The sequence below is a fragment of the Vigna radiata genome, chromosome 7, assembly GCF_000741045.1.
Source record: "Vigna radiata var. radiata cultivar VC1973A chromosome 7, Vradiata_ver6, whole genome shotgun sequence".
Classification (NCBI taxonomy): Eukaryota; Viridiplantae; Streptophyta; class Magnoliopsida; order Fabales; family Fabaceae; genus Vigna; species Vigna radiata.
The window spans coordinates 35357715-35381844 of record NC_028357.1 but is presented as its reverse complement, the minus strand read 5'-3'; the positions used below and the strand labels follow the sequence as shown (position 1 = coordinate 35381844).

The window sequence follows — 24130 nt, the reverse complement described above, 5'->3', positions numbered from 1 at the left end:
AAAATGTTTCTACTGGATTAGTTGAAAACTAATAACTCTGAAATGATTTGGTTCCTAACTTCCTTCTTCATGTCTTCACTTGTTTAATATTGTGCTTCGTTCAATTTGATGTAGTCCTCGCTCGGTTCACAACTTCTCAAATGATACATACAAAAAATGTTTCGATGTTTAAGTCAGAAAGGGTTGGGTAAATGTATCAATCAATTTATCTTACATGGACCCCTTATTTATACAAACTATAATGGACTTTTACTTATCACCAATTTAATTACCACCCAATCACCTCTTAATTGCAATTACCAATGTGATTTGTGTTAATTTTTGTAGATGCTCTTAACCACGTTAGGTGTACAACTTGATCGATAACTCAAACTATTAGTCATATTCTTTTATAAAACGGTGTGACTTTTTTTCTTGTCTCGTCAATTGTTTTGTTGAATCGGTTTAATAATTATATATCGTGGTTAATCTGACCAGTCTACATTAAATTGATCAGACTAATACTATATATCTTCCTTTTTAATGCTTATGGTACGAATTGCTACCATGAATTATATTGGTTTCTAATTCAGTAGATTAAGAAAAATTATAATAAGACAAACAAATGAGAATACAATTTTCCAAAATTGTTTTATATATTCCTTGAAAGTTTAAAACAAATTTTTCCATAAAATCCAATTAAAGGAAGTGATATATGTAAACCAAAATAACTATATTAGTTTATTTTTAAAGTTTGAAAATCAAAATATATCAAAATTTTAAACATAAATAAATTTAAATCTCACATATAAATTCAATAACTAAAAATATATTTAACCTTTTTTATAAAACGTTTTAGTTGAGATATATACACAATTTTAAGATACTAAATTAAAGTGAGATTTAGGTTATAAACATACAACACAATTTTTAATTAAAATGGGATCATATAATTCTTTTTATTAGAGTAAAAAAAAAAAATGAAAGAATGCCTTTAGAATTCACAAAAATAAATTAGCACATCATGTTATAATTGTTAAAATAATCCAAGGTGAAAATAGTGATAAAAATAACAAAATGAAAAATATAAAGAATTTAAATTGCAATGGTAAAATTATAAAATGCATAATAAAAGAAATTAATATCTTAATTTTCCAGTTTCTTTTTTTTTTCTTAATTTCTTTTTGTGAATGAAACTTCATATTTGCATATAGATCATTGCTATATATTTCAAGCATACCCCGCCAAATACAGCACCGAGTTAAGTGGTAACCATACAAAGTAGGAATATGAATATAACAAGAAGAATCAAGTGAAGGGTCTATTCATTTCTATCTAATTGATTGATATGCAAGATGATTTATGTAATGAAAACTTTAGGGATGTGTGTGTGCTACCATTGAACAAGCAAGCACAATTTGGAACTTTAGACTAACTCTTATGCTTCCAAGTGAAATGAATGAAGGACAATGAAGTCCAAAAGGAAAAGAGATAACATGCTCATTTGCATAACACATTTTCTCCAAACAACAAATATAATGCTTATATTTTATTCTTTTCATTTTCCTTGTCCTTGCATAATTGAAATGCAGCAATAAACCAAAGAAAATACTTTTTTTTTTCTAAAGGATATTAACTACTGCATATTGATGAATTTCCATAACTCTAAATTAAAAAATATATATTTAACCTTATCTGAAATGCCATGATAAATTGTCCTAATTATTTCGGTTGTCTCAAATGGCTAATCAAAATTTCGACAAAAACGAAGATTCATATTCAAATATAGAATGGACAGTTGCATTACTAATGATACCGAGTAATGTTTCTCCAGTAACTAAGATAATTTATTAATTACAAGTATAACAACACAAGGGTAATAAATTAATAATGTTCGAGATATCCCAGGTAACGTAACAATCAGGACATCATCATACCACTAATAATATTTTCAGGTTTTTTTTTATTGATTAAAAAAATAAAAGTAATTAATAAGAATAAAAAAGAAGAAGATTAGTTATATGTATTTAATTTGTTGGTGAGAGACTTAAAAAGAAAGGGGTAGAAGGTGACACGTAAATGATCCTTTATAAAAGGTTAGAAGAAATGGATAAGAAGCGCAGTGGGCGCAGTACGCACCTTTGGTGCTTGTTGTTCCCAGTGGGAGACTGAGACCACTCCAGGTCGAAATAGAAAAGATCAGAAACTAACCTTTCAGACCTGAATTCTAGCATTATTTAAACAAACAAAATCACCAACTATTCTTTCTCACACACTCCTTGAACCGATTCTAACTGAATGAATCTCAATGGAACCTCCGCTCGTCAACGACGCCACATTCTCTTCGGCCAACCCTTCTTTGTCCGAGATTTGGCCCTCGCAATTCCCCTCCTCCAACAAGAGACCCTCTTCTCTTCTTCTTCACAATCACTCTTCTAACAGTAACAAACACGTTAAGCTATCACCATCTTCAGAGACACACCAAAACGCTGCGTTGCGTCCTCTTCAACCCGACGCCACTTCCGTAGCTGCCGCCAACAGCTCACCCCTTCAAACTCCCAAACCCAAGCAGGACTACATACACGTCCGAGCAAGAAGAGGCCAAGCCACCGATAGCCACAGCCTCGCCGAAAGAGTAATTCATATTATTATTATTATTATTATTTTTAATTTTTAATTTCATACTTCAAATCTTCAACAACTTTTACAACCTTGCTCTTCACAACAGGCTCGTAGGGAAAAGATAAGTGAGAGGATGAAAATTCTTCAAGATTTAGTCCCCGGCTGTGGCAAGGTAATTATCTCATTCTTTATTTTTTATTTTTAACTTTATTTGTGTTTTCTGTTGTGTTATGGTATAATTATTTTGGGTTCAGGTAATTGGTAAAGCGCTTGTCCTGGATGAGATTATTAACTACATCCAGTCTCTGCAGCGTCAGGTTGAGGTGGTTATCTTCATCCTTTTTTTTCTGTATGTTTTTATTTTAAAACTTAATAACAAAACTCAATATTAAATATTAGGAAAATGATTTTATTTTATAACTCCCTTGCCTTTTCTTCTGTCAAATATTGTGTTTATAAATTTTTCGTTTAAATTTAATCTTTGAAATTTTAATATTTTTTTTGTATCATATTCCTGCAATTTATTTTCACACTATATAGCATTAAATTCCTTAAAATAGTTTTAACCCAAAATGGATCTTTGAATGAGATGCAACATATTTATCTATTATTTAATATGTTTAACTGATGTTGAATGATTTGATTTATTAATTCTATGACTTTGCAGTTTCTTTCGATGAAGCTTGAGGCGGTTAATTCGAGATTGAGTATTAGCCCTTCTATTGAATGTTTTCCCACAAAAGAAGTAAGTTTACATACTTAATATTTTAATCTAACGCCAAAACCATTCACTCCATTTAGAAAATGTTAGGCAAAATGTTAAGTGGTGGTATGTTATTTGGCTTTGTGAAACACTGAAAAGAGCCCAGTGTTTGTCTGGGCAGGAAACTTTCATAAATAGTTTGGTTTACATGGATGCAAACTAACATTCTGGAAGTTTCGTGCCTGTATGAGAAGAGAATGGTAGTGGAAAAACGGAAAATAAGGAAATTGTGATTTGAATGTCTGATTTCAGGAAGGGAGGCTAATATTGTAAATTATTTTGACATTGCAAACCTTTTTGGTGACTAAAATCCATAGTAGCATAGGCTTAAGAAAAATAGTTGAAACATTTTGGGAATTCTGTCAACCCGGAATCCTTTGACCTGGTTGATTACCATCCAATTGGTTTTATGTAGATGTAAATTATTACTATCGCTGTACAATAATCTACACGTATCATTGTACAGTGATGAATGAATCCTCAGCTCAAGTGAATACTGGGGTCAGATATATATTTTTCGAGTAATTGTTAATTTCATCGGGATTCATGTTTATCTGGTGCTGTTTCTGATGAGTTATATCTTAGGAGTTCTACTGTAAAATTGAGATTTTCTCTTCTCATTATTACTATTTATTATCTCACTCAAAAGAGTATAGGCATTCTTGTACACGATTACTTATCTTGGTCTTTTGACATGTGTTACTTGAAAGATTAAGAGAAAAATATTTTTATTTTTTTACTGTATTAACTACAAAATGAAAATAAATTAATGTGAAAAAACTACAAAATGAATTGTGCCAAAAAAAAAGTCAACTGGTGTTTGTGTTTATTGAGCTTTTCCAGAATAATTAACTTTGCTATGCAAGTATTGTGATCACTAATGAATTTACTACTTTTGGCATTAAATTAATTCTACAATGGAAAACTTTGTTTTCTGTTTGTGCAAATATAACTCTTGGTCCAAATACCAAATGAGTTTTTGAAGTCATTTTAAAAAATTTGGAATGTTTAATCATGGAAACAATCTCAATTAGAACAAGAAGAGTGCTATTTACACACCCAGACTCACTCTTCTAAATACATTTCATATGATTTGTTCCATCCATGTAAGATAAGTTGAACTAAATGAGGACTAAAACCCGCATGGATTTCACTGTATGGCAGAGTGTGATTTTCTTGGGACAATATGTTATTCAATCAAAGTATTGTTGTTATATAGAAATATTACATGTATTTAAACACATCATTGTTTATTTAGGATTGTTTATTTATTTACTGAGATTTTGATCAGCTGTTATGGTGGTACAGGTTGCCACTCAGCCATTTGACCTTTCAGGAATAATATTTGGATCACAACCGGCAAGGGGATTTGCTCAAGGATCACAAGCTGGATGGCTGCATATGCAGATAGCTGGTGGTTTTGAGAAAGTAACATAATTTGAACGAGATTCACTGGGAATGACACATCAATCAGTGTGGTTGGTTTTCCATTAAAAAGGAAAAAGTCACAGCAGATGATGGCTGGTTAGCATTCTAATAACAACTTAGTGTCCTTTGATGCAAAATGTTGTTAGATCATTTGCTTTTTTCTCTCATAGTGAGATATCCATTGAAAGAAATACATCTAATCTCCTTGGGCATTTGGAATAATTTTATTGTGGTTTTTGTTCAAAAACTCTGCTGTGTTGAGATTCTTCTCTCCTGATTTGTTGTATCACAGTTCATATATGTCAGGAAGATATTATTTACCTTTAGAGACAATATGAAAATTACCCGAGTTAGTAATCGAGTCACTGTCAGAACATATGACCAAATAAAATGTATTAAATTTCTGTATCGTATTGTTCATCAACAATAATCGAATTTGATGTTCTTGATTCTGTTAAGTTCTTATGGAAAGCCTGCAACCATTCACACAAATAAACTAAAAATTAAGTGTTTAAGAAATTTTGCAATTAAAAGTAAATGTTATAAACCAACAAAGAGAGAAAACAAAGTTAAAAAAGAAATTTAATTTATCAGGGTATTTATTCTTATTTATCTTTATCTTATATTGGAAGAGGATTATTGTTTTTCTAGTATACATTTCTTTTTTATCTTTTAAATAATCATTAGTTTAAATTTAATTATTTTATAAATTGAAGTAATTATGTTACCATTACCTTTAAACTACTGTTTATTTTACAATATCCTTTAAACCACTGTTTATTTTGTTTACAATAAAAAAAGAGGCATGTTTCTACTGCTACGAATGAAAAGAAAAAATAACAAGTGAATACTCTCATCCTTCCATGCATCAGCATATGATACTTTCTTCTTTTTTGTAGATTTCTGAAAAGCAAAGGATGAGAACTTTAAATTACACTCAGTCTATTCTATTAGGTTGTAACATATTTATAGTTTTTATGACATTAAAGGACTAAAGGGCAGACTTTAAGTATTATTTTGTTTTAATACGAATTCTGTGATCTTGTCTTCTAGAAGGAAATTCATTAGATACTTATAAACTATCATTAATCTTAATTTTAAAATAATACAGTACTGTTTAAATGTATAGAAACAATAGAACGAGACATACTTTTAAGAAGGGAAAGATAAAGTTAAAGTTTCAAAAAAATATTTTTTAAACTTATTTTTGTCAAAAAAAAAATGATAATGAAGTAGTTGTAGGTAATATATGACATAAATAGAGACGCATGAAGATTATTAGTTAAAAAATTTGTTAAAAAATATAACATAATAATCATGGTATATAGTTCTGAGTACCTTATTTATAAATATGTGACATTATGTGACACTGAGCAACATGACACTTTGTGTATAACATTCACACACTGTTACGTTGTTTTTTTTTTTTTTTTTTTTGTCTTTAGTCCTATACTACAGTTTATTTAGAGAAAAATATTATATTTATTCCTATTATGAGTTAAAAACTCTTTGAGTGATAATACTACAAATAAGATTAGTTTCTCATTCAAGTGATGAAAAGAGAAAAAGTTAAAACACAAATATTGTTATTTAATTTTAAAAATTTGGTAAAGTTATAACTGTTTTTATTTAAATCAGCATCACATTTTTTTATTTTAGAAGTTAAATAAAAAATTAAAATTAATGTTTTACTTCTATATTGAAAATTTTAATGTTCCTATTAAATTAAAATAAACTATTTATTTTTATTAAAAAATTAAATGCTGTCTATATTAAATAAAATATTTATTAACAATATTATATAATTCTCATTAAATGATTTAATATAGTCAAAAATTAATTTTTATAATATGTCTTGAGAAATTTTTCAAAAAAATATAATAGTTTTAATATAAAACAATATTTTTCTGAAAATATTATTTTTTAAAAGGTAAACTATATTTTTCTAACCTCATCAGATCTAGAAGTATATTTTTTGTAGTAATATACAACATTCGTTGTATATATATTCCATATGTTTAGTTTTATTATTAAATATTAATATTACGAATATTATCTCTCAATTATTCTAATGATTTGATAAATCTCCATAAAGTATAGCGTATTCAATTCTTATCTTATTATCTTCTGTTAATCAAATATTTTGTTTTATTTATCTTCTTAAATAAGTTATCCCCCAATTTAATCCATTGTATTAACAAAATTAAACTTGGTTCTAATAATAATTCAAAATGCAACACTTGTCTTATCACATAACATGATTTATAGATTTAAACTATTTATTTGTACCATTCAATAAATTTTATTGTTTTTTTTATATGTAATAGTTTAAATCTATAACAATATCTACTTATCATAATTAATTTCATTAGTTTTATATTATAGATATTGTTTATTATAAGATATCATTGTTTTATTATTAATTCATTATTTAATTTAATACTTATTTTGATGTCTCAAAATTTATAAATCTGTTCAAAATCGTTCTCTTTTGTTTAGAAACCAAAATTAAACACAATTTGAATACTTTTTTCTCTTTTCACAATATTAATGTACCTTTTAAATACAAAATTATAGCATAATTTCAGACTTTGATGAACTTATGATCAGAACAACTACTCAATTATTTTTTAAATTTTAAGAACCTAAATATATCAAACTTTTAAATAAAAAGACTAAAAAATATATTTAAACTGATACAAAAGAACACTCATTAAGTTGTTGGCATACAAGATAAGTTCAAAGAAAATGCGAAAGTACATAAAAAAACACAAGCAACAACTGCGGTTTAAGAAGGATTCACACAATTTACAGAGCCATGTCTCCAATTTAAATAATCACAGCCACGTGTACAGATCACAGACTTCTTAACCTTTGGCCAAAAGTGCAGGACATGTAAGTTGACCTAAGCGTCAATGAATCAAACGGCTGAGGAAGTATTTTCGTCCAGGATCGCTGATCAACGATTGATCAAACCCCTCAAAGCAAGCAAGACTCCAACCCTTTCTCACCGGGCGCCAAAAACCCCTTTCGTCGCTTTATCAACAAACCTTACTCTCTCCTTTCAAACGTAGTGCCAGAGCAGAGCTCCAAATTGAAAAGTTTCTCATAAATCAGAAGAGAGATATTGAGAGAGATTGCACTCTGGTTCTTGTTTCTCCATCGGCGCCACCTATTCGATTTGATTATTGTTTGGTTTCGATTTCAGCATGGACCTTCAGAACACTGTGAAGGAAGCCCTAAATGCACTGTACCATCACCCTGATGATGCGGTGCGCATGCAAGCCGATCGCTATCTCCAAGATTTCCAAAGAACTCTGGATGCCTGGCAGGTTCTCTCTTTAATCGGTTATTTGTTTCCTCAATTCATTTACTTTTGTCCTGGATTTGTCTCTCTCTCGGTCTTGTCTTGCGTCCCGATTTGATTTCTTGGAATGACTAGATAATTGTCCTGTTGTTGCTATTCATTTACGGTATTTGATTTGATGATTATAATTGGTTCTTTAACTGTGAACTTCTCTGAGAGTTGTTCAGTTGTGTCTAGTGCATGTTTCTATTTCCGTGTCCCTTTGAGGTCAAATAGACTTTTTGCTTTATTTGTTTGAATTGTGAGCTCTATGATTAGATGCAGGGACAACATTTCAAACATACCGCACAAATGTTTCTTATTTTGATCTCTGCAGGTGGCTGATAATTTACTTCATGATCCCAGTAGCAATCTAGAAACCTTAATATTTTGTTCTCAGACGTTGAGAAGCAAGGTGATTTCACTGTTCTTCTTCTTCCTGTTGACGTGAAGTTCATAAGAATGTTCGATGTTGGTTTCTGAATGCAAAATACTTGCCCTGAGTTTTTTTTCTTCTTCTTGTGTTTTGAGTACTTGTTTTTGGTATGATTTAGGTACAAAGGGACTTTGAGGAGCTCCCTTCCACAGCTTTTCGGCCATTGCGTGACTCATTGAATGTGAGTGAGGGTCTGTGTAGTTTTGGTGCTTTTCCTATGGTGTTTATTTAAGATTTTGAATGTGTGATTTTTTCTCAGTTCAAAGGATTGCATATATCCTTTTGTTTTCTCACATGCCCTGGGTAAAATTGATTGGTTTATGGACTCCCATCCATGACCATACGGACAGTTTAAGTATAAACAGTACTTTATATGATTTAATTTGGTATTTCTTTTTTTTTTTTTTTTTAATGCAGACTTTGCTGAAAAAGTTCCACAAGGGTCCTCCAAAAGTCAGAACACAGGTGTGATATAAACGTCCCTTAAACCTTGTCTTCTTTGTTGTTTGTTTTTTGTCAGTTAGTTTTGTTCTTTTTATATGGAAATTTAATATTCTCGTATGGTTCAAAATCTGCTGCACCTGTAGATTAGCATTGCAGTGGCTGCCTTGGCAGTGCACGTCCCTGCAGAAGACTGGGGGGATGGTGGTATAGTCAAATGGCTTAGGGATGAGATGGATTCCCATCCAGAATATATACCGGGATTCTTGGAGTTACTTACAGTTCTACCAGAGGTATACTGGCTGACATCAGTGGTGAAGAAGGAACATGTGTCGTCTTTTCATCTTATTAATTAGACTTATGTCTGGACTTTGAATGACTAAATGTTAAGTTGTTATAATTTGTGAAGCTGCTGCTTTGTCAGATTTGGATATTGTTGTTTATATAGTATTTATCATAATTTCATAGTGGTCAGGCATTCTTCTATAAATGTTTTTTACAAAATATTTTAATTATAGTAAGTTTTCTTAACAATTTGAATGTTTGGGTTGCATATTAGGCCCTTTCACATATTTTATCGTTATGTGCAGGAAGTATTAAATTATAAGATAGCAGCACGCCCAGAAAGGAGACGCCAATTTGAAAAAGAGCTTACATCTCAAATGGAAGTTGCTCTTAATATATTGACAGCTTGTTTGACTATTTCTGAACTTAAGGAGCAGGTGAGCAATACATTTTCATCATCTACTTACTGTTCAAGATGTAGTTCTTGTGAGGTATTTTGAGCTAAGGTTCTTATGGTGATATTTTAATGTTAACATTTCCAGGTTCTAGAGGCATTTGCTTCGTGGCTTCGCTTAAAGCATGGGTATTAAGTTTCTCCGCTTAGGCTTCCATCTATTTTTTGTTATCAAATGTTTTATTAGTTGTAATTGTTTAATGGAAGACTTGTTTAAACGGAATGATTGAGAGTAAGATTTTATCGTATTAATATGAAAGCTGTTGTCCCCAGTTAAAGATTTACTGGTATTTCTCTATCTCTATGTATGCATGTGTTTTAATTTTTTGGCTTTCACATGAAGGAAATGCAGAAGGATTTGCTATTTTATCCGAGTTCTACATATATAGACTTTTATGTTAAGTGAAAATGATAGAATGTGGGTAGCATATCTAAAAGGGTAGGGTAGTGGGTTTTAGTTTTGCCTTCATAAATTAAATGAAGAGGCTTGGGTATTTTGTCGCTGTTTATTACAACCTGGTGAAACATTGGTGAACTTAGTTATATATCCTCAAGTGAGGAAAACGTATTTGATTCAATTGGCTGATGAATTTTTTGTCCTCCAGGATTCCGGGATCAGTTCTGAGCTCTCATCCGCTAGTACTCACAGCGTTATCAAGCTTGAATTCCGAGTTACTTTCAGAGGCATCTGTAAATGGTATAACAAGTTAATTGCGAGACATTCATATTACATTTTGTTTGTTTGTTGTTATATGTCCCAATCATGCAGGTAATACTTTATACTGCATTTTTACCAACCCTTGGGAAAAAAAGAAATTAGTGAATGTCAAATTGATATTATGCAACTATTGATATACACTCGTTTTATGTCTCATCCCTCTTGGCACACATTATGGTAGATGTAGACATGCTAAGAATACGATTGTAGGATCAATAAATATAAAATTTTATTATGGGTTCTAGATGATTTTGCAAGTGCAGTACTGATCTACTGCAACCCTGACCACCCCTTTTATTGTCTAAAAGACAAGCTGGAAAACTTAATGTATATGAACTAGCTAGAATGGGTACATAGTTTAATGGTATTATACATTAATATTAATTATTGTTAGTATATCATAGCCTTAACTTTTAGGAGTATTGTTCTGATAAGGAGGCATGATATGGCAAGATTTTAATAAGAAAGCATGACATGGCCTCATTGTCAATCTAGCGTTAAAAGCGGAGACACTCATATACTATCTTAAATGAAATGGTTAAATACATAATATCTACCAGCAAAAATGTTACTTTGCATATAATATTCTGGAATTTAAAATAAAAGTTATTGTTAGTAGGATAATAAGTGTACTGTTAGAAGTTGTTAGAATATTCCAGAGATCTCTCTATAATTATTACTATAGGGTTAGAGTTCTCTACCTGTAGAGGCTGATTACTGTTTCAAATTAATCAATTGAATAAAAGTCTTCTTTCTTTCATATTAATCCTTTCAAGTAAAAATACTTGTCTTCTTCGATGGAAGAGGTAAAGTCCTTACAAAAGCAAATTTTAGCAATGGAGGAAATTCAGTAGTGGAAAGAACCACTGGCATGCACTTACATTCCCTTTGAGCTCCATTTTGTTGTTGGAAGCTCTTCTGTGCAGCTTGATAAGATTTTAAAATGAACTGGTTCTTCCTTGACCCTGGTTTGATTCCAGTTCTAAAATCTTTTAATGACCAAATTGATTACATTATGACCAGAAAAGTGGAAGAGTTAAATGGTAGAGAGTTTTAAATCTTCATGATGAGCTTTCCATCAAGGATTCTACATTTGCCTTCCTTTTTGTCCTGGTGAAATATACTGGCATTTGGTGGTGTCATATTTCCACTTCCTTTGAGTATTTCTCCTAAGGTGTGTAAAAGGAGAAAACACAGTCATCTGCTGCAACTGGTTCATGATCATGATTCATGTGCAAGGAAATGCTGTTGGTTGGGAAGTGCTGAATGTGATAGCTGGGGATGCGTATAGTGGGAAATATGGGAATTGGAATGCATATTATAATCCTATATAAGGTATTGGGAGACTAATTTTATATTATTATGGTGGGATGAAAAGCTTTGACTGTATTTTATTTTGCTATTAGTTATGTGTACTAAACATTTGCTAATGCTTTATAGTATTTACTTTTATTATCATTTGTTCTCTTTACAATGTGTCAAACACATTTCATTGTGCTATGATTGTATTACACTAGTACTTATCCTAGAATAGCATTACACGTAGTGTAGGTTAGTGTTTATGTAATCTTATCATAACATCAATATTTTCTCTGTTCTTTCTTCATCATAATCCATCAATTATAACAAACTGTTTACAAGATAATAGAAATTTATAGCTATTTATTTTCTCACTTAAGCTTAAGTAATATTACCTCCATTTGATTATTTCTGTTGTTGTTCCTTTTATATTGTCACCCGGGATTTAATCATGGTGTTGCTTTCCCTGTATTTTTAATTTCGCAACATAATATTCTTTCTCTTGTGGGAATGCAATTTTGCAGTGATTTCCGAGTTAATACATTACACGGCAGCAGGCAATATTGATGGTGTTTCTGCAAATATGCCCTTAATTCAAGTCATTGTACCTCAAGTTATGAATCTTAAAGCCCAGCTTAGTGATTCGACAAAGGTAAATACTTTATACTTTATTAATATACAATCTCCATGTGTTGGGGCATGAGAGATTGACCTATTCCAAAGCACACTTGGACATTTTTTCTTTGTGGTATTACGGATTCTGTTCTCTCTGGCATTTACTTGGGTATAGTCAAAAGTAATGTGAAATTTAAGCTGCCAGTTTTTTGTTTGCGATGATGTCTTGGTGCTGATTTAGTTGATTGGGAGTATGAGCTATTGTTTTAGAGGCATGCTGTGAATACCAAATATCTAGGGAGTCATGCCAGCCTTGGGTGTACGTGTGTGTATATATATGTGTGTGTGTGTAACACACACACACACATATTATATGCTGTAAGAGTTTAAAAAGCATCATTTCAATATTAAACCTGTTGATTCAGAAGAAAATATAGTTAATAAATTGTAGTAACAAAATCCTTGTATATTTGAAGACAAGTCTAAGAAGGGGATTATTATTCAAGAAGAATGAAAAGTTAAAAAATGGATATGTATACTGATGCAAAATATGCAAGGTCCGTCACATGTAGGAAATCCACCTCTGGATATTGCATGTTCTTGGGTGGAATTTTGGTGACTTGGAGAAGTAAAAAACAAAATGTTGATGCAAGGTCTGGTGCAGAGGTGTATTTTTTGTGGTGGCACATGGGTTGTGAATTTTTATGGCTGAGAATTATTCAGAATGATCTTGAAATGACATGAGAAGAATCTATAACTCTTTATTGTGATTATAAATAAGCTAATAACATTGCTCACAATTTAGTTCAGCATGATAGGACTAAACAAAAAAAATGGACACTGGATAGTGGCCTTATCACCGCCTCTTGTGTCCCATCCGGGCTTCAGCTTAGTAGGTCTATTAACAAAAGGTCTTTCTATTGAACAATTTCATGATCTCATAGGCAAGCTAGGAATGATAAGTATTTAGTTAATAACCTACAGTAGGATATTAAGTGTGTTGTTAGAAACGGTTAGAAGTTTCTAGATATCTCTTTGTAATCTTTTTACTTTAGGATTAAACTTCTCTATATAGATGCTGTTGTAGTGTTTCAAATTAATGAATTGAATAAAAATCTTCTCTTATTCAGATTAATCTTTTTCAAATAAACCAATAAAATATTGTTCCAAAGTTCTTTTTAAGGATTTCAGTTCTAGACTGTATGACTATTTGATTGACCATGGCCATAAAAAATGATTGGTTTTTTTTCTGATGATGACAGTGTTTCATCCATTGTATCTGATAGTGTGATATTTTAGGGACAATTGCATACTACACTTCTTACAAGTCTTATTTTTTAGGATGAGGAAGATGTGAAGGCGATTGCTAGGTTATTTGCAGACATGGGTGATTCATACGTGGAACTGATTGCAACTGGTACTTGTACATAGTCATAAACTTCGTTGGTTTCTTTTTAAGAAAAATCGGTGCTTTCTCGTGCACTGTGTAAATAATTTTGATGTCTTAGCAGGTTTGTTATGCTTTTTGGTTGTGTTGAACTTATTGGGTCTGGATTGTCTGAACTGAATTTTCCAGGTTCAGATGAATCGATGCTCATAGTGCATGCATTGTTGGAAGTTGCTTCACATGCTGAATATGATATTGCTTCTATGACTTTTAACTTTTGGCATAGTCTTCAGTTAAACTTGACCAAAAGGTGATTTTTTGTCCTTTCGGGTTTGTTTAGGTAAATTTCTCTATAAGCATTTTCGGGAGATGATTAAATTTGGTTTATGAAGTAACTTTATTTTTCTTTTTTTTTTCCCTAGAAATGTTTATGGAGAAGTTTATTCAAATAAAACCTGTTTACTTGACACTGCTTTAACCAGAAATATGATTATTATATAATCTGACAGGGAGTCCTATATTTCATATGGTAATGAAGCTTGCATTGAAGCTGAGAGAAATAGAAGGCTGCAGGTTTTCCGTCCTGCATACGAGTCACTTGTATCACTGGTGAGAAGTTGGAACTAAAAATTTCCTCTGAAACTGTCATACCCTCAGCAGTGGATGGTTTTCAGTTCCTGTCTGTATTACCTTAATACCAGCCTTGTAAATATGTGTATACAATAAAAAATTATGATTTGTTACTTATTTACATAATTTTTCGCAACATTGACATTCTTGTTGGGGAAATATATGATTAAATGCTTGTCATTCATAACACTTCTTCTTTCAAGGCATGACTGAATACCTGCAGTATTCTTATCTTCCATTTTTCGTGGATTTTTATAGGTTATCTTTCGGGTTCAGTATCCTGAAGATTATCAAGACCTTTCATACGAGGATCTTAAGGAATTTAAGCAGACCAAATATGGTAATGGGTTGGTGTGCTTGTGATGTATCTGCTTATTTTTCCTCTTTTATGTAATCATGTATTATTGTGCATTAGATTGATTTACATTTTAGCTGTTTAGGAGAGAAGCTACAAAGTAAAGCTTCAGATGACAACGTAAAAAAGCCGTTCATTACTTTGACAACCTCATTTATCACACTTGACATTATTTATGTCGTATATGGTGGCCTCACTTCGCATGCTGATCCCAAAATCTCTTTCCTCTTCCACTTCTCTTGCATTCTTTCTTTTCTCCCTTGCATATTCTTGTGCATAAAACAATAACCATTAACTATATTTCAAAATGGTTTAAATGTTAAAAACTCATTACTGTTTTAATATAAACAAATAATTCCATATCTTTTTTTGTACCCAAACAAAAATCAAATTTGGTTGTAATTAGTTATTTAATTATGGTATTTTCCTCAAACATGCTAAAAGGTACATATCTTTTACTGTAACTTTTTAGTTGAATTACAATATTATAGCACGCTTAATAATCTGCTCTGAAGTACTAGGAGTATTGCATTGTAGATGGGCGTGGGATTTTGTCCTTTTTCGTGATAACTTGGTTGGATTGGAACACAATAATTTGCATGGATTATCTTGGTTGTGGCTCTTGGCTGATAGTTAATATAAAGGGGTCTCTGTTTTTTGCTATATATAAACATTACACTATCATTGGTCCTTCATAGGAATAAGAAGCATCCCAGTTGGCTCCAAGAAGTTCGACATCAATTTGGTCCGCCTTTGTTACATGCATGTAAATCAGGAGATTTGAAACTCATCCTTAAAAAATGCTTTCTTTATAATGACTGTTTTCAGAACATGAACGGGGCTCCATGGATAGAATATCTTGATCCATTGGATTAAAAATATATCATGGATAACCTATTATCCATCAAGTAATAATATATCATGAAAAGTGTCTTTTGACATCAATCTGGTTCTGAAATTTATTTTACACCAAAAAGCATGGATAGCCAAATTGACTATTAACAGGGCTATTGTATATCTTTGAATCCAGGACGAGAAGTTTATTGGTGTTGGAAATGGGGCATTTAATGTTTATTATCTTTCCAAGTAGTTAAGTTAATAATTAGCATGGTTCAATGTACTTTAGGATATTATGATGTTTTAATTATTCTCTTGAAACTTGTAATTGCTATTTATTATCTTTGCAATTATAATTGTTGTATATAATTCATTCTGGTGAGTGGTAAAGATACAAATACGTTTAGAATTTTTTTTCATTTTCTCAACATGTCATATTTGGTGACAGATTTATTGAAGTGTGATAGAGTATTTAGGGTGTATGAAAGAAAGAAGAGAAAATGAGAGGACGGTTAGGAGGTTAGAGAGTGGGAAAGGCTGCTAGACAGTTAGTTGTGAAGGAGGCGGAACCTTATAAAGAGGGTTGTGTGTGTTGTACAGGGGTTGGTTAATTCTTTTGTATTCTTTGGCATAGACTGGGTATCTGTCCCAGTGGAGGGAGAGTGCTCCCTAGGAGTGAGATTGTACATTGTTCATACTTTCAGAAGTAATACACATAATATTCTTCTTTCTTTTGTGTGTGCGTGTGAGATGCAGAGAGTTGATCGACTTCTTGACAAAAGAAGTCTATCAGAGTGTCAAAATGATTGCCTGTGTTAAAGATTTCCTCGTATGCGGAAAATCAGGAACAACTATGCTGATAGTGAAACAAGTTAAATGACTGCAGTATAGTTTGAATCATGAAATTTGATTTCAGACAATTTCATGGGTTTGCATTGAGCGAAAATAGGGAATAGGTTTAGTGTTGAAGACTTATTGAAAATTCTTCCTTTGTATGGAAGTAATGGATGCTCACTTCATCTGTTGGCTACATGCTATTATTAAAGCAATTTACTTTTAAAATCTAATGTTTTCCTGTCTCTTTGAATATTTTAGTTAGTGATGATTTTGTTTCTGTGGGGCCATGGCCCTGAAATACTATGGTGTACAACTTTTATGATTTAAATGCAATTTAATTATGGTTTAGGGATGGCTAATTCTTTCTTAATGCATGTATTTCAACCAGAATTAGATGATATTTCTGACTGGAATTTTTTGTTTCAGCTGTTGCAGATGTATTGACAGATGCATCATCAGTACTTGGTGGCGATGCCACACTTAAAATTCTTTACTTGAAACTGCTTGAGGTGCGAGCGATTATGGCCATGTTTTTTTCTGCTTATTTGTGCTTTTTGTTTAAATAATAAATGAATGTTATTTCCCAAACCTTTTCACTTTTTCTGAAATGCCTTATCACCTGTTTAGGCTGTATCGGGTCATAGTAGTAATGAACACAAGGAATGGCGACCAGCTGAGGCTGCTTTATTTTGTATTCGGGCTATATCAAATTATGTGTCAGTTGTTGAAGCAGAAGTAATGCCTCAGGTATGCCTCCACCTTTAAATTTGTAATAATAATTATTATATAGCTTTTATCATGCTAAATATTACAAATAATTTCTTTTAATCCATGATAAAATACTTCCTTAATTTTATAACCTTTTGTCTACGCAGATGATTTTCTATCTGTATTTAAATCCTTTTGCGGATATCTTAGTGCAAAGAACCTGAGTGTTCGTGATTTATATATTGTAAATAACCTGGGTCATTGTTGACTTTGCTCTTGGATTATCACTTTCTTATGCTGGGTTGCACCCACCTCCTTTATTTAGACCAACTCACATTTGATTTCGTTTATTTTTGTAAGATATTCTTCAGGTGTTAAATTGTTCATCTCTAAAGACTTAATCTTCTATGAAGTATATTTTTCCTATGCGTACTATTCCCCTAAAAACCCGTTTCCCCTACCTCTAGTGTTTCGGATTTTCCTCACTTCCCATATTTCATTGGCTAGTACAATGTTACTGTCTATTTCCGTTCTTTTTCAAGTCCTTAAGTAATTTTTTTTGCCTTCATACAGATCATGGCCTTGCTTCCGAAACTTCCTCATCAACCCCAACTACTTCAGACAGGTAAAGTCTATACTGCCTTTTTTCTAAAAAGTATTATTTATTTCTCTTCCTGCTGAACTTTTTAGTTCCCGCTTCTTGTAATTTTCTATTTCAATGTTTTTCCTGACTAGTAAAATGCGTTTCATGTCTGGTTTCCTTATTTCCAGTGTGTTTAACTATTGGAGCTTATTCAAAATGGCTTGATTCTGCGTCTTGTGGACTGTCTGTACTGCCATCGGTTTTAGATATCCTAATGAATGGCATGGGTACATCTGAAGATTGTGCAGCTGCTGCTGCTTTGGCATTTAGACACATTTGCGATGGTATAGTCAACTACTCTTGGAGTATATTTGTGTTCTTTCTTTTTATCTTTTGGAATGGTGAAGAGTTAGCTTGGTGAGTTACAGTAATGTTCAGTGCAGACATGGAAAAGATTAGGCAATCTACCTTCAATGGTATAACAAATAAGCTTCTGAACTTTGTGGTTGATTATGAAGTGTTACATGGAGCACTGTTTTGGTCATTTTCGTACACGGTGATGAAAACACTCTTGTTTTTATGATATGAGCTTGGTTAAGCAAGCATTTATTTTTTTCAATGAAGTGTTGCAGAAACCTAATTTTACTTTTTTGTCTGCCTTTACCTAGAAACAGCTGCAATAATTCTTAGAATTTTTGGGAAGATGAATAAAATGGAAAATATTGGAAGTGGAGAACGGGATATTTTGTTTTAATTACTTCTATTATTTTTTCCGTGACCTATTAATTGAAACAGTAATTGATGGAATGAATTTAGATATAAAGCCTTTAATAAGTCTCAACCCAACAGCTTAATCGGGTTCTTGATATAATAGCAATCTATGATTGTGTTGTCAATAATTCAATCATATCTGTTCTCGCTTTTTTTAAATAGAAACGCCTCCAAGCTCCAAGTGCTCTTCTCTTGCCTGAGGTGGCAAGTTGGTGATTTACAAAGTTTTTTTTGTTTGATCTGAATAATCTTTATTATTTTTTTCTGATATCAGATTGCCGCAAAAAGCTTTGTGGATGCTTAGAGGGTTTGTTCCACATCTACAATAAGACAGTTAATGGAGAAGATAGTTTCAAAGTTCCTGCTGAAGACTCGTTGCATCTAGTTGAAGCATTAAGGTCTTTTGGTTGTTTTAAACTTTAACGTCTTGGATTGTTTGATTTGTTCAACCTTTTTAATGATAGGTATTGATTTGGACATCTTCGATTTCCTTGCAGTATGGTCGTTACTGAACTTCCTGCAGATGATGCTAAGAGAGCTCTTGAGGCGTTATGCATACCAGTCATAACTCCTTTACAGGTTAGTGTTCAATATGCAGGGATTTTTTAGTTATAGAATTATCTTTTTATTATTTTGCTTCGTATTTCATATTTTGCTGCACCAGGAAGCTATTGCTCTTGGTCCAGAAAGCTTGAGTAAAAGACCTTCTCGTCAGTTAACAGTTCACATTGATAGATTTGCTTACATCTTTAGGTGTGTTCCCTAATTGATAGATGTTGTCTTAGTGCCCCAAGCACCACCCTTTTTTTAATCTCCATTTATTGCAATACTCAACACGTGACTGAATCTGCTTTTAGATATGTAAATCATCCTCAAGTTGTGGCAGATGCTATTCAACGGCTATGGCCTATGTTTAAGGCTATCTTTGATCTGTAAGTTGTCCCTAATTTCTTATGCGGCTATCATCCCTTCTTTTTCTTTGCTTCATTTTCTTTCTTTTATATTTTGAAGATTTCTTGTCTAAGACATCTTTATGATGACATTTATGCCCAGTCGTGCTTGGGACATGAGAACAATGGAATCTCTCTGCCGAGCATGTAAATATGCAGTGAGTAAGCTAAATAATTAACTCAGCTCCATTTGCACTTTGTCTATGTGAAGAAAGTTATTATAATGGCATCAGTTGGTAGAGTCATTCAATTAGGATAAGGCATTTATCTTAACTTTCTTCATTACTATTTTTGTGTGGTTTCATCCAATGCTTACTATGTCTATATCTGTCATGTTTTCATCCTTAGTTTTCATCAGATTGCATCACTATGTTTATAATGTGTTTCGGCTGACATGTTATTAGCCATGTTTGTATTATTGAATGTCATGTGGCAATATTCTATCCCTTGTTTCTAGGTGAGAACTTCTGGAAGATTCATGGGGCTCACAATTGGTGCTATGCTGGAAGAGATTCAGAGTCTATACAGGCAGCACCACCAACCATGCTTTCTTTATCTCTCCAGTGAAGTTATAAAGGTACTTGTATGTTTCCATGGCACTGGCCGCTCCTAATAACCAAATATTGCCAAAAGTAGTATGGTTTTAGCTCAATTAATGTGCGTGTTAGTAATTTTGTTGTTATATGAAGGAGTCTGCATACAAAAAATGCTGTTAGAAATATATTTTGACTTCAAATAAAGATTCCTGGGTGAAGATGAGCGTATGGTGATCAGTTGCTGACCTGGGTGTGGTGTGGCCAAGCTGGAAATTAATACCAAAGAAGGATAGTGGATGTTGGTATTAGAAATACATCTCGACTTTACAGAAAGATCCGTTTTATCCTGGGTGAACATGAGTGCATGGTTATCAGTCCCTGACCAGGGTGTGGTGTGGTGAAGCCGGGAAATACCATAGCAGGATAGTGAATGTTGGGATGGTCGCAATACTGATGTTTACTAATAGATGATCAATACTGTATTCTATGGACATTGATACTCAAAGAAAAACAAATTGAAGTAGATGTGTAAAAACAGAGCAAAGAACCTGGGGCAAAACCAGACCAATTAAGAAAAATATAGACCGAATGTGAAAGAAGAACATGGTATGTAGACAAAATAACAGAGTCCAAACAGCTGTGCTATGTTAGGTGTGAATATATGGGTGATTGGAAATGCTTTTCCGATGACTTTTCCTTATTCCCCCAGTTTTTTTTTTCTACTTATATATGACGAAGAAAAACGAACTTTACCTATTTCCATGTGCGTTTCTACGTGTATATTCTTTCTTATTTGTGGTCCTTGCTTCCTCAACTAATTACTCCCCTGGATTTTTCCTGATAAATTGACTTATTTTGTGAAAATATTGGTAGATATAACCTAATTATCCCATCATCAACTATAGGCTGTACAAAATCCTTCTTCCTCTTCATGGTGTGGTCAATGAACTTGTTTGCCATAACTTTGGTGGTTGGTGTCTTGCATTTCAGATATTTGGTTCTGATCCGTCTTGTGCTGACTACCTGAAAAATTTGATTGAGGCGCTTTTTCAACATACAACACGTCTTCTCACAAATATTCAGGTGATTTAAGTGATTTTTCTGTAGCACTTCCTTTCAAATCTCTTGATAGTTTTTTAATGTCTGATTTGTATTTTTTGCCTGCAGGAATTCACAGCCCGTCCTGATATAGCCGATGATTGTTTCTTGTTGGCATCAAGGTGTATTCGCTATTGTCCTCAACTGTTTATTCCCTCATCTGTTTTTCCTTCTTTGGTTGATTGCTCTATGATTGGCATCACAGTACAGCATAGGTACAGTCTCTCTCACTAAAAAAAACTTGAAAGCATCATCCATTCTTGGAAAAGTGTGTTGTGTGTATTCATGATCCTTTTGTATATTATTTAATGTTGAGAGGCAAAAAATTCTGTTCTAACTAATTTTCACTCTGCTCAATGCCTCACTTTTATTTAGTGTGACTGTTTTTACCCTTTTTTGCTGTTTTCCTCTGCAGGGAGGCTTCCAATTCCATATTGCATTTCTTGGCTGATATTTTTGATCTTGCAAATTCTTCTGCGGGGGAGCAATTTATACCAATAAGAGACAGTGTAATTATACCTCGAGGTGCCAGTATCACCAGAATTTTGGTTGCTTCATTAACGGGAGCACTTCCAAAATCTCGAGTGGACGTGGTAATTTCTCTTTTTCTCATGCAACATTGACCGTCTCTATTTGCATATGTTCTCTTTTGACGGGATGTAGTTTCAATATCGATTTTAACTTTTGTACACCTGCTCCTTCCTCAGGTATCTTATACGCTACTGGCGTTAACTCGATCATATGGGATGCAAGCGCTGGAATGGGCCAAAAAGAGTGTTTTATTAATTCCGTCGACAGCTGTTACAGATGTGGAGCGATCAAGATTCCTAAAAGCTCTTTCTGATGCAGCGTCCGGAGGTGATACTAATGGGCTTACCGTTCCTGTTGAAGAGCTCTCAGATGTTTGCCGACGTAACAGATCAGTTCAGGAAATAGTTCAAGAAGCTTTGAGACCGCTTGAGTTGAACATGGTGAATGTATCATAGACGATTGGTAAATGCCTGTGATAGGGAGGGCCATTTTGTTTAGGTCCTGTCTGTTAGCTAGGCTAGTTGGTTGTGTATTATCTCTGTTATATTTTTTTTTTTATCTATTATCATTCTCCAATTTTTCAGGAGAATTTGCCCCTGCATGATCTGTTGTGTTGGCCGGAAGAAATTAAAATGGGTGTTGTTGTATCTTTTATTTGTCTTGAGATGTGGGATTGGTGAGTGATGTTTGTCCCGATTGTCATTTTTGGGGGGGAAGCGGTTACAAGGTATACAATTGTAATTTAATGGAAACAGAAAAAGTGGGGGGGAATAGAGAACATTGATAAGTTGTTTCAGTTTTTTAAGTTTGGAATGAATATGGAATTTGGAATCTGTGCATTGATTGTGTTAGGTTCGTCTGACTCATCTATTAAAATGAACGAAGGAGGGATATCAGGATCTAGATATGTGGCACATTGGACCCATAGAATGAATTTGACTAACTTGATAGCGATGTCAAGTGTAGTAATAAGCTCTTCTGAATGCATGTGGGCGCTTACCTGACAATTTTAGATTGGATAAACTCTTCTCTGATAGGATTTGTTTATACAAGTCCTTAGTAATGAAAATTACATTTTAATATTGATTTCATAGTTAAAAGGTTCTTAAAATTATAAATAATCATTTATATAAATACTATTTTTCAATTTTTGAATAAATTTATTTTGACCGGATTTTATTTTACAGGAAAAACTTGAATAAACTGTCGAAGCTAGGAGGGCATAGTGTGTGGCGGGCACTCATGTTTTGATGCAATGCAAGGCTCCAATGTTGTCAATTTGAGCGAAACTTTCCTTGTTTGAGCATTTTATTAACAATATTTTGTCATCACGTGTAATGGTGTAATCATGTCACGTTGAGGTTTAAATTGGGAGATTTTTCGTCACCGTCTCCTTCAGATTAAGAGAAACCCAACTTAGGTTTATTGCGGAACTGACGTTGGCGCAGAAGAGGAAACACTTATCTTCAATCTCAAACGACAACAGTGACTGCTACAATGCAGATTGTTTGACTCGTGCAAATGTTGTCAACTTAACAGAAGCGGCAAAGACCTTCAGTGGTCAGTAGTTTTTATGAGTTGAGCATAAATAAGTCCAAAAAATGGATATTCAGCTGTGGTTTACTATAGATAAAATCCAAACCAACTGAACCTCAAATGGAAATTCATCAAATAAAATTTCAAAATCAGTCTCAATTTTTTTTTATTAATGGTTTAGTAATTTTTTTTTCTTTTATTTGTTAATCTTTTTAGATTTAGTTCCTTTTTATTAAAATCATTTAAAAGTAATCAATATAATATCTTCCGTTTAATTGATTCTACCAATTATTTAAATATTTCAGTTCAATCACTGTTTCGACAATCTTTGCCACCACCATTTCTTCGAAGACCCTCTCTAGATCCTGCTTTCCCTCATGTTCCTTCACTGTCAACTACCTTTCTTCCAGCACAAGAAAAAATTGGATGCAAGTCGCTGAAACATAATTCAAACATGCGTTGACTTGAATCTAAAATTTCAATTGCTTAAAATAATTCAATTGCATAAAGTGTAAATCGAAAAAGGAAGGGGAGAAATTTGTACCTTGCTGTATATTATAATTTAGTTATATTTCTAATTAATATAGATCCATCAACCATTTCTTTAGCTGTTTTTCTTTTATCCAACGGTGCAAGTGAAGTAGATTCATTGAATTTTGAGTGAGGTAGTGAATGAATAGCTTGATTTTGCAGTTCAATTGTTGTATGGTGCTTTTGGATAATAAAACAAGCGTCTCAGAATCTAAAGAAAAATAGTTTTTATATTTTTGTACCAATAAAAATCAAATAAAATTTCAATTATAAAACTAACAAAATTTGCTTTAAATCTTAAAATAAGATCTATCATCAAAATAACAACTAGATATGATATTATAATTTTATCTATAAGAATAATAGTAAGAAATTAATATATAGAACGAATCATAGAATAAGATTTAGTTAAATTATAGATTTTTTGTAAATTTAGTTATTTCTAATTTAGTCT

At 32.5% G+C, this 24130-nt stretch overlaps 2 protein-coding genes across 4 annotated transcripts; both read left to right on the top strand.

The window, feature by feature from the left end:
- The first annotated feature begins 2080 nt into the window (after positions 1–2080).
- Positions 2081–5200, top strand: LOC106766826 (transcription factor BHLH094). The gene is made up of 5 exons (XM_014651589.2): positions 2081–2614; positions 2708–2773; positions 2856–2924; positions 3269–3346; positions 4673–5200. Exons 1-5 carry the CDS (start codon positions 2288–2290, stop codon positions 4799–4801), a joined length of 669 nt encoding a protein of 222 aa, XP_014507075.1. The 5' UTR covers positions 2081–2287; the 3' UTR covers positions 4802–5200.
- A 2529-nt stretch (positions 5201–7729) lies between these two features.
- LOC106768535 (transportin MOS14) lies at positions 7730–23599 on the top strand. 3 transcript variants are annotated; one of them, XR_002668665.1, is made up of 29 exons: positions 7730–8124; positions 8476–8553; positions 8693–8755; positions 8992–9039; positions 9162–9308; positions 9606–9737; positions 9843–9883; positions 10360–10451; positions 12296–12423; positions 13728–13803; positions 13963–14083; positions 14283–14382; positions 14662–14743; positions 16859–16941; positions 17060–17179; positions 17714–17765; positions 17912–18067; positions 18769–18892; positions 18992–19073; positions 19159–19247; positions 19352–19426; positions 19548–19602; positions 19902–20021; positions 20971–21063; positions 21148–21293; positions 21494–21671; positions 21786–22071; positions 22797–23169; positions 23451–23599. XR_002668665.1 is itself a non-coding variant. In XM_022783551.1 (28 exons), exons 1-28 carry the CDS (start codon positions 8002–8004, stop codon positions 22809–22811), a joined length of 2883 nt encoding a protein of 960 aa, XP_022639272.1. In that variant the 5' UTR covers positions 7730–8001; the 3' UTR covers positions 22812–23301. The 3 variants fall into 3 exon arrangements, 2 of the variants coding, with proteins under 2 accessions (XP_022639272.1, XP_014509223.1); XM_022783551.1 differs by lacking the exon at positions 23451–23599 and having other exon boundaries at positions 21786–22049; positions 22797–23301; XM_014653737.2 differs by lacking the exon at positions 23451–23599 and having other exon boundaries at positions 22797–23301.
- Positions 23600–24130: the final 531 nt, after the last annotated feature.

Bases quoted from the DNA above. Each gene is read 5' to 3' on its own strand.
- LOC106766826 (XM_014651589.2), top strand. From the start codon at position 2,288: ATGGAACCTCCGCTCGTCAACGACGCCACATTCTCTTCGGCCAACCCT. The intron at 2,925-3,268 runs GTGGTTATCTTC...ATGACTTTGCAG, and splicing joins CTCTGCAGCGTCAGGTTGAG to TTTCTTTCGATGAAGCTTGA. The intron at 3,347-4,672 runs GTAAGTTTACAT...ATGGTGGTACAG, and splicing joins AATGTTTTCCCACAAAAGAA to GTTGCCACTCAGCCATTTGA.
- LOC106768535 (XM_022783551.1), top strand. From the start codon at position 8,002: ATGGACCTTCAGAACACTGTGAAGGAAGCCCTAAATGCACTGTACCAT. The intron at 9,309-9,605 runs GTATACTGGCTG...CGTTATGTGCAG, and splicing joins TACTTACAGTTCTACCAGAG to GAAGTATTAAATTATAAGAT. The intron at 21,064-21,147 runs GTGATTTAAGTG...TTTTGCCTGCAG, and splicing joins GTCTTCTCACAAATATTCAG to GAATTCACAGCCCGTCCTGA.